At 44.4% G+C, this 10,730-nt stretch overlaps 1 protein-coding gene across 2 annotated transcripts; it reads right to left on the bottom strand.

Moving 5' to 3' along the window:
• Positions 1–3,931: 3,931 nt before the first annotated feature.
• Positions 3,932–9,661, bottom strand: fam131aa (family with sequence similarity 131 member Aa). 2 transcript variants are annotated; one of them, XM_084912786.1, is made up of 5 exons: positions 9,269–9,661; positions 6,551–6,662; positions 6,279–6,461; positions 4,986–5,123; positions 3,932–4,880 (listed from the first exon to the last, which is right to left on the bottom strand). In XM_084912786.1, exons 2-5 carry the CDS (start codon positions 6,639–6,641, stop codon positions 4,342–4,344), a joined length of 951 nt encoding a protein of 316 aa, XP_084768912.1. In that variant the 5' UTR covers positions 6,642–6,662; positions 9,269–9,661; the 3' UTR covers positions 3,932–4,341. The 2 variants fall into 2 exon arrangements, with proteins under 2 accessions (XP_084768912.1, XP_084768913.1); XM_084912787.1 differs by lacking the exon at positions 9,269–9,661 and adding an exon at positions 6,841–9,261.
• Between the last annotated feature and the right edge of the window lie 1,069 nt (positions 9,662–10,730).

Genomic DNA, 10,730 nt, shown 5'->3' with positions numbered 1-10,730 from the left:
CTGAACCCCCTCAGTGAGATCATTAACAAGACTGGCTACGGATACCGACTACGGAACGGAGCAGTTGTCAGCCACCTCCTGTACATGGATGACATCAAGCTGTATGCCAAGAGTGAACGAGACATCGATTCACTGATCCACACTACCAGGCTATACAGCAATGACATTGGAATGTCGTTCGGACTGGAGAAGTGTAGTCGAATGGTAACGAAGAGAGGGAAGGTAGTCAGAACTGAGGGGATTGAACTACCAGAAGGCAACATTGCAGACATAGAGGACAGTTACAAGTACCTGGGAATCCCGCAGGCGAATGGGAACCATGAAGAGGCCGCTAGAAAGGCTGCAACCACCAAGTACCTGCAGAGGGTCAGGCAAGTCCTGAGGAGTCAGCTGAACGGTAAGAACAAGATCCGGGCCATCAACACCTACGCCCTGGCTGTGATCAGGTACCCTGCTGGGGTAATAGGCTGGCCAAAGGAGGAGATAGAAGCCACTGACATAAAGACAAGAAAGCTCCTTACCATGCATGGAGGGTTTCACCCCAAGTCCAGCACCCTGAGGCTGTATGCTAAGCGGAAGGAAGGGGGCCGGGGACTGGTGAGTGTCAGCACCACAGTCCAGGATGAGACAACGAACATCCAAGAATACATTGGGAAGATGGCCCCAACTGACCGAGTGCTCAGTGAATACCTCAGGCAGCAGAAACCCAAGAAAGAGGAGGGAGACGAGGAACCATCATGGAAGGACAGGGCCCTGCACGGTATGTACCACCGGCAGATAGAGGAGGTGGCTGACATCCAGAAATCATACCAGTGGCTGGACAAAGCTGGACTGAAAGACAGCACAGAGGCACTAATCATGGCAGCACAAGAACAAGCTCTGAGTACAAGATCCATAGAGGCTGGGGTCTATCACACCAGGCAAGACCCCAGGTGCAGGCTGTGTAAAGATGCTCCAGAGACAATCCAGCACATAACAGCAGGGTGCAAGATGCTAACAGGCAAGGCATACATGGAACGCCATAACCAAGTGGCCGGCATAGTGTACAGGAACATCTGTGCCGAGTATAACCTGGAAGTCCCGAGGTCAAAATGGGAGATACCCCCAAGGGTGGTGGAGAATGACCGAGCTAAGATCCTGTGGGACTTCCAGATACAGACGGACAAAATGGTGGTGGCTAACCAACCGGACATAGTGGTGGTAGACAAACAGAAGAAGACGGCCGTAGTGATCGATGTAGCGGTTCCGAATGACAGCAATATCAGGAAGAAGGAACACGAGAAGCTGGAGAAATACCAAGGGCTCAGAGAAGAGCTCGAGAGGATGTGGAGGGTGAAGGTGACGGTGGTCCCTGTGGTAATCGGAGCACTAGGTGCGGTGACTCCCAAGCTAGGCGAGTGGCTCCAGCAGATCCCGGGAACAACATCGGAGATCTCTGTTCAGAAGAGCGCAGTCCTAGGAACAGCTAAGATACTGCGCAGGACCCTCAAGCTCCCAGGCCTCTGGTAGAGGACCCGAGCTTGAAGGATAAACCGCCCGCAGGGGCGAGATGGGTGTTTTTTTGTTTTATATATATATATATATATATATATGTATATATATATGTATATATATATATATATATATATATGTATATATATATATGTATATATATATATATATATATATATATATATATATATATATATGAATATATATATATATATATATATATATATATGAATATGAATTACCAGTTGTAATTCAAGTAAAAGTAATTTTAATGAGGTAAATGATAAAACTCAACAGTAGCAAACACTACATGCAGAGGTTAACTGCATGAACCAGTAGTCTGATAAAAAAAAAAACACATAAACTGCTATCCTGTAATATCATCATATTACGCCGGTGCATTAATTGTTAGGATTATTTTTAGCGTTGATTAAACACAGTTACATGGCCAGAGAGGTGTGTGAGGGATATAACTCCTGTTGACTATAATAGAGGAACACCCCCACCCCAGCCCCCTGAGCAAGAAGGGTTTTCTAACGCAGCTTGTTTTTAGATAACATTACAAAAACGTAGTGAATAATAAAGAAATCGTATTAGAAGCTATGTACCGTTTCTGATAGATAGATAGATTAGGAAGCGTGTGGTGGAAACTACAACTGCCTCTATTGTAATAGAGAATCACGTCCAGCAGTACAACTCTGTGGTTCATTAAGTTTCCAGACCCACTAACCTACTTCCAACACCACAGGCTGCTTTTGTCAAGTAAGATGGTGTTAGTTTGGTCTTTTTTCTGGGATTTGTTGACAGCAAAAACACAGAACACCACCTCCAGCTTTATCTTTTATGTGTGTGTGATACGTGTGCATATATATATATGTGTGTGTGTGTGTATGTGTGTGCGAGAGTGCAACTTTCTTTGCCACACTCAAATCTGGATCAGACTCGTAACTTTTGGGTCTTCATGCCAAATCAACATCCTGTAAACATGATGCCAAACATTACAAGGACAGAAACGAGTGACGTACGATTAACTGCGAGTGGAAAAATCAAAACAATAAAAGAAAGCACAGAAAAACAAAGAACATTTCTAATGAGCACACGATGGTATGACTTCAAACAACTACCTATTCACGAGCGGTGGGTTTATATATCCGAGGGTCATAATGTTAAGACGTATTGCGGTGTTGTTTTATGTGTTTCGGTGATAGGCAATAAATTTACATTAACAATGCAGTAAAGGTTCAGACTACATTATTTATAACACTCTGCTGTCCTGTCAGAGCTTCATGTTGCAGCATATCATGAGGTTTGGGCGGGTTTTTTTCTTCTTCTTTTTCTGCTATTAAATACTGGTTGCATCAGCCCCCGGTAGTCCACAATGAGCTGGGAACTATAAACACATCGACAAAGGCAGCTTACAAATGTCCACCAAGCTTTAGTACAGGGCTCTAAAGAACAGTGAAGCACATTGTAATTACCATGACTATAATTTAATGCACATGTAGCCTTGTCTGGCTTAATAAGGGCAATGCAGACTGAACTGCCTCTACATTCGTGTCTAGCGATGATGAAAGAACAACGCTTTGGCTCTGAGTTACAGGAATATACTGGCTGTTGTATAGAGAACACACAGACACACACACACACACACACACATTTATACGTATAATACACACATATATCGTACCGTACGTGGCCTGTAGATATTAAACATCACAATATGTTACCACGTGTCTTTATGACATTTAATCCAGCCTGACCTCTAATGCAGCGTTGAGAAATGTACCGTCTGAAGCCCGTGACACCCACAAGTCCCCCCCCAAAAAAGGAAAAAAACCTTGTAGAGCTACAAGCGTGTGTGTGAGTCCTTGTTACGACCTTCAAATGATGTGTAAGTATTTTCGCTTCATGGAACAATTTTGAGCCATATTTCAGTCTCCTGTGATAGCACCGCAGCACATCAACCAGCCCTTTTTTTGTTTTGGTTTGAGTATTTTTTTTTCTCCTTGCAGGCATCTGTGCAGAGATTTATTAATGTCTTAACTTTTTTTCTTGTTTGCATTTAGGAATGTGAAGTAGTGCTTGCCATATAAGATTAATTATAAAGGAGTTAAACTTAGAGAGTGTATAAGCTCATTTGCAGCGTATCTAGTTAAGCAATAAGTCTGTAGTATCTCCCTTTATATGGCACTGGCCTGTATATGCTTTGTATATATATATGAAAGAGTTACACACATGCTATTGTACATAGGAGAATTATGCATTTGCAGTCAACAGCCATTGTTATTTTTCAGAGGACATGAACTTGTTTTTGTACATGAGTGAATGATTAAATTTAAAGGGGAAAAAAAAACTGCATTTGAAGGGTAAACGAGCAGTCGTGTTTCTTTCTTGCTTTTTGGATTGCGGAGAAAAAATAAAACAACAACAACAAAGTATCTTCTTTCAAAAACTCATATTTATATATGCGAGACATTCAGGCATTCAATATCAAACAGAGCCCAACCCACGTGACACAGCGTGACCCAGAGGAAACAACACTAGAAAATATCCATAGAAAACCAATGCAATAGCAACACATGACTGTTCACACACACACAAAAAATAAACATACAAAACTTAGTGAACAACAGCATTACATTCTGATTGAACTCTCTCAACATATTGACTGTTTACAGCAGCGATAAACAGTGGAGCAAGATCAGTATGAAAGGCCTGGAGGATGAGAGACAGGAGACAGAATGAGTGGAGGAGGAAGGAGAAGAGGAGGAGGAGGAGGAGAGGTGTAAGGATGAAGCATAATATCCAGAATCAACACAGACTCAAGGGGACAAAAAGGTGGACGACACATCACATCAAATACTCTTTTTTCCCCTCTGCTTCTTCTCTCTCTTCTTCCTCCTCATCGAATGACGCCACCCCGGAAGACGCCCGGTCAGAGAAAAAGCTCCTGGGGCTGCAGTGCCACACCCGGACCTCGTGAAACACGCTGCCTTCCTCCTCCTCGTCTTCCTCGTCCTCCTCTCCAGGAGACTCGGAGTGAGAGGTGGAGTAGCAGGAGTCAAACCTGCTGCTCCTGCACCTCGGCCTCCACTCGGGCTTGCTGTGGATGCACACTTCGCTGCGGTGCTCCTGCAAAGGAGCCGGCTGCTCCTCGAGGCTGTCCAGCCTCTCCTCCTCTTCCTCCTCCTCCTCCTCCAGGCACGTACTCATGGAGTCGCTGGGCAAAGTGGGTGAGTTGCTTTGTGATGACTGTGGGGCATTTTCAGTTGCTAGCCTGCCACAGGGCAGGCTGCTGTTGTGGGAGCCCAGGTGACCATCGGATGGTGGCGTCTCAGTGCGGTCCACCCCGGGCGGTGCTCCAGAGGTGGAACTGTAGATGGTGGCTTCTGAAGGAGGAACAAAGAGTCAGAAGACCAGGAAGTGGAATCACCGATGAGGTGACAGGGTGCAAAGATGAGATGTTTGATGTAGAATGATGCAAAGTTGGATACCTGAGTTTTGGCTGGATACCGTGTGAGTCTGTCCACTGATGTGGGAGTCTTCATCATTGAAATCTTCCTCATCATCATCATCCACAGATGCCCAAGCACGTAGCTTAGCCTCCGCGATGGCAAACTGCTCGGCCACTCCTAGCAGGAAAACAGGTCCGACAAATGAAGCTAGATTAAGGTGGCTGTAATGTCATTTCAAACTCTAAACTGTGTATTTACTAATGTTGTCTGCAATACGGTGAGAAAAAAAGTGAATCATCTAGCTTATCTTTATCTCACAACATCTTATACGGGACAGAAACAAAGTGAGTATTCTAGTGATGACATGGACCAGCTGATAGCTCAGCTTATACTCATACTGCAAGCCACATTGCAACCCATGGTCCTCTTCATGCCATGTCTATTAAGTTGTTTACATGACCAGGATTCTTGCTGCCTCTCTCTGCCTCCGCCCTTTCACATACACATGTTAAAGTGCAGCGAGGTCCCACAACACAACAAATGTAAATTACTGCAGATGGAAGCAACAATCTTCTCTGGATGTTAATGGTCCAGGCAATACAAAAGGGAGGGGGGAGGAGTAAAGGTGAATTTCTATCCTCCTATTATTTGCTAATATACCTGAGTGTGACATTGTCTGAGTCATCTCTGCCACCGATGTGTCACTATGAGCCTTAAATAAGAGCGTCAAATCAGAATTCACAGGGTTACCTATTCAAACGGCTTGAAAAAATGACCCATAAAAAAGAAACTAACACATAGTTTTCTGCTTTTACTTAAAGTGACCCAAAAAATTCATTACAGAAAATAATTTCATTCAATTTAATGTTATCATAACACAGCTAATTGTTTAAGTTCGCGAGCTTCGCTGTGTGGCATACGCAGCTGCATATCAGTCAGCCTCTCTCTCTCTTTCTCTCTCGATCAATCCACACCGATGGCACTGGTGCCACAGATGATGAGTCACAGCAAAACAACAGGAGCTGCTGTACCATTGGTGGCCAGTGAAGTGATTGGGGAGAGTATCTAACAGGCCACCATCTGCTGCCAAGACAAGCCGTCACCCAGGAGACACGATGGTGGGCGGAGCAAACCGCTGACATGCAGGAGTTTTAGGGCATTAGATGCATGACAGAAGGTGAGAGAAAGCCAGACGAGAGGATGCATGTTCCCACACACACACACAAAAAAATTTACAGCTAATTATCCTGTATGTGTGTCTCGAATAGCATTTTAATCTGAATATCAAACATTCTGCTGGCCGAGAGGTCAGAAGGTCAAAGAAGTGAGTACCTGCAGCAAAACGAGCCTCCTTCTCCCCTTCAGTCAGATTGCAGTAGGAGCTGAACTGGGAGTGTGCGGCCAGTGAAGGAGCTGCAGGTTTAGGCCAACCTTTCCACTCGATGAGGTGAGCGACCCGGCCCTGAGCCAGCGAGGTGGGCTTTGTCATGTGGTCTCTCACTGCCTGAGAGATACCTGGACGGGGGAAAGGTAAAGGCCAGGGTTTCATGTTTAAATTCACAGCATATAGATGATAACGAGGCTAGTGCTAGAAAGGTCATCACCATTCAAGGAGGATCTGGCAAGCGCTGCAAACTCATGAATGCCGGCAGATTTCCGTGAGTCTGCTGGAGATTTTCCGGACTTTGGAATCATTTCAATCTCCTCAAATTTCACCTGTAAAACAAAATTATTAGTTTTTAGAAAGAAAAACTAGATTTGTGCGCCACATTCAGAATTAGTCTGCCATTTCAGTATTCCCACACTTGTTTATATTGTACAGCTTTTATTACAGATGACACCAAATCTGGCGCACAGACCGAGTTCAAGAAATAAAACCTCTTGATTTTCCTACCTCTTCCTCTGTTCTTGTCTCCATTCTTTCTCTACTCCTGGACCTCAGCTTCATCGTGGACGTGCAGAGATGGTATCACGGCACAGCGCACAAACGACTAAAAGTCACAGCTTGCGTTCACTGGTTTAAACCACCAGCCAGACAAGCAAACATCAATGGCCTACATTTACCGCACAGATGCTAAAGCCACGATAAGCCTGTGCAACCGGTTAGAATGGTTGGGGTGGAGGGAGGCGAGCGCAATTGCGGCAGTTTCCATGCGTCTGAGCAAACATATGGCGTGTGACCAGCACGGGTAAGCAGCTCCAGCTGGGCCTCCTCATTGCAAAGCTGCAGATTAAAATGATAGCGCTACCTAACTAACTCCACAACAAACACACATGGCCACACTGAGCAGATGTGATGGGTCAGCAAAATCTACAATGTGGCTTACAGTAGCCGGAGCACAAGATGGATTTGTAATATGTCGTGTTTTCAGGCCATCTGACTAGCAGGAAAGGCAACTGTGAGCACGTGCATGAGTGGACAGATATCCTTAAGCAGATTGGCCTCCAAAGCGGCTAAGAAAGACGAGGCCCCTGACAGCATTTAAAAGCTCACACTGAAGTCAGCCATGAAAGTAAATGTGTGTCAGAGGCAAACAGGTGGGTAGGGACTCTGGGAGGACGTGATATGAAGGTGCAACCAGCTCTGTTCAGAGGAAAGCTTCAGCTGTTAAACACCTGTGAGACGTCACTCATGCTGAAGGCTGATAAACACAACACATGTCCAGCATGTACAGCTCTGAGCAGCTCCCTCCAGCGAGACCGACAGCTCGCCTCTTTAATCATGCAGGCACAATAAATCTACAGCTTTTACTTGAACCTGAATATCAAAGGCAGCCACTGCTGCAAATGTGGATTAGGACATATGGAAATTAAGTCTGCCTTGACTACAAATGGAGACGTGTCCAAAACTGCCTGTGACGTGAGTTTTTGTCCTGCAGTTTTCCCTAATCTGTTCTTTCCTTTAATAATTTCAAAGAAACTGAAAATGTCAGGGAACATTAAGAGTCTGAACAAGATTAAAGGGTACTCATTAACATTTCCCTTATATTTCTGTCAGAAATGTAACAGTGTAACAGTTTCAAACTGTAAGATCAGAACATGTGAGTGTGAGCCAAACGCCTCACCTACCTGCTCAAACCTTGTGTCTGCAAGGGGCCGATAGATAGGTGTCTTAAATGGGAGGGGCAAAGACTAAAACTACTTGTTTCAGAGTGAATATACTGTGCAGGAGAAATAAGGGATATTTTGAACCATGCAAAGCCACTCTAGTAGAATTCTGGGATCAAAAATGTGGTCTCTTATTCTTATTTAAATCTTATTTCCTATCCCATTAATCAGCTCAAACTTATTATGGGAACCTCTAAAAAGGGTGCAGGGTAATAGACGACGATCACATCTCTTCATTTGCTTTAAATTTGTCTGCAGTTTTACTATTTTAATATTCGTCAGCCCACAGGCGACCACAGAAAAATGTAACCTTCAATAAACTTAATGAGCAACTATTTGTGATTAAAAAATGTCAGTTTTTGTTTCTATTCAATAATAAATAATAATAACAGAAGAAAATAAATGATTTAAAAACATCACACATGCATTTGTAAATCTTGTGTTTCATTCTTTTTTCCCCCCAACCAGTGCACCTGCATATAATTTGGCCTCTCTGGAGCAGTTAATTATGTGAGGTGCTTTTAAGCGTGCGCGCACACACACGCAAACACACATCCCCACCCCCCCCTTTTTATTTTTTTTTATTTTTACATCTGACAAATGCTGCTAATTAGCACCTATGATAATAACGGTCACATGTGTAACTGCGCTTCTAATTAACTCGCTCTAGGCCTTTTTCCCCCTCACGAGGTGTTTGGATTATTTTGTCCACTCCCTGCAGAGGCAGACCAGTTTGCGACTTCCTGATATTAACATATGCGTGACTAAACATATACAACAGGGCTGATGTGTCGTCTGACACCTCCAGAGACACTGATTGTGACTTAGGGGACCAACAAGTGGGATCGAGCTACGCCAGCGTGTCTGCAGCCAAACATCTTCAGCTCGGAGGAAGCTGCAGTGCTCATATGTGAGGAGGGTTTTTTTCTTCTTCTGGAAATGGTGCATTCAAGCAACAGAAGCGGAACGCTGATGGCTGAATAACACATCACCCCGCCATTGATGACAGATTACGCAGAAAATAACGCAGGAGAAGTGCGGATGCTGCAGCAGCAGGTCCCCGGGAACCTCTGAAGTCTCCATCTGCATACCAATAGCTCCATACCCGCATCGGGTAAACACCAACAGCACCTGCCCTTTATCTGCACCTCTACCGTTCTGTCGGGGTTCGTGTGGTCGGAATCGTTCCTCGCACAGCCACTCTCGGTACCTACCTGTAAGTCGGACCGCGGCGGCTCATCATAATGCCTGTAACGTCTCCAATCCGATCAACAGATGTCACCGCGCTATTCGTCCTCCAGCTGCAGGGTCTACAGTAGAGCATTAAAGCGACGCTGACGGCGGAAACATCTTCCCAACTCCAGCATCAGCTACATCTCCGACACAGACGGACGCACCATTTGTTGCTCGCTATGTGGGTTACATAGGCTGTCCGAATGTCTCCCGATGGCAAGCGTCATCAACGCAAGGCGGTGTCATTGCACCCGCCCCCCCTCCATGCAGCCAAGAAGACACAGCAACCTGCAGCTTCAGTCTTTCCTAGAAACCGCACGTTTTTAATCCCTTTTCGTCTGATAGTAAGGCACCAGCAGTACGCACGCAGCACGGATGTGTTGAAATTTACTTACTGCAGTAAAAATAAAAAAGGGGGTGATCGTTCCAAAAAACGGGTTGCCGTCACGAGTTTGACCTTATTTGTCCAGTTTTGTGAGCGACAAGATGCACAAATCAGACTTAAAAAAAAGGAGCAAAAGAAAAACATATTAAAACCGTGATCCGAGGTTAAAGGTCAAAACCGTGCAGCCTCCGACAGTGAACTCTCTAAACATTTAATAAAAGGTCCATTCATTCATTTGCATTATAATTCATTTAAAATGTGTTTATATGGCATCATATCCTGATTTGGACAAGGCCTCGACAATAGTCACAACGACATATAACCGATATCTTCTTATAGTTTATGTAGATTGACACTTTAAAATAAAAGTGCATCAGCTGTTACTCTGAAAATCAATTTGTAACATCAGGGTTTAAGTCAGGAAATGTATATTTTAAAATATACATTGGCACAGATTCAAAGTGCTGGAAACATTCCTCATTGATTTCGGTTTGCACTGACATGCTGGCATCACAGAGGTGCTGCAGATCCATGATGCAAATCTCCAAATCCACCACATCCCAAGGGTACTCTTTTGGATTGAGATCTGGTGACTGAGTACAGCGAGCTCATCGTCACATTCACTAAGCCAGTTTGTGATGATTTGAGCTTTGTGCGTCGTTCTACTGGAACCAGCCATCACACTTTTCTATTGCACTGTTGTTTCTGCATCATTCTGTTCTGTCTGGTGTTGCACTCTTTGTTTTTTTGCAGTTTTTGCACACCTGCACTTTATTATGTAGTCCTGTGTTTATTGTCTGTTATATGTAGCACCATGGTCTTGGAGGACCGTTGTCCTGTTTCACTGTGTACTGCACATGGTTGGAATGACAATAAAGCCACTTGCCCTGACCAGACGACGGGTACACTGTGGTCTGTGGTCATTAAAGGATGAACACGGTCAGTAACAATACTCAGACTGTGGTGTTGAAGTCATTCTCAGTTGATACTAAGGCACTTTTCCCATATTTGTAGGTCTGCATGGACAAATCTTCAAAACTAGAAACTGATTGCAATAT

This window comes from Perissodus microlepis, chromosome 18 (genome assembly GCF_051167445.1).
Source record: "Perissodus microlepis isolate ML-2025 ecotype Zambia chromosome 18, ASM5116744v1, whole genome shotgun sequence".
NCBI classification, from domain to species: Eukaryota; Metazoa; Chordata; class Actinopteri; order Cichliformes; family Cichlidae; genus Perissodus; species Perissodus microlepis.
The sequence above is the reverse complement of the archived record's forward strand: the minus strand, read 5'-3'. Positions and strand labels throughout refer to the sequence as shown.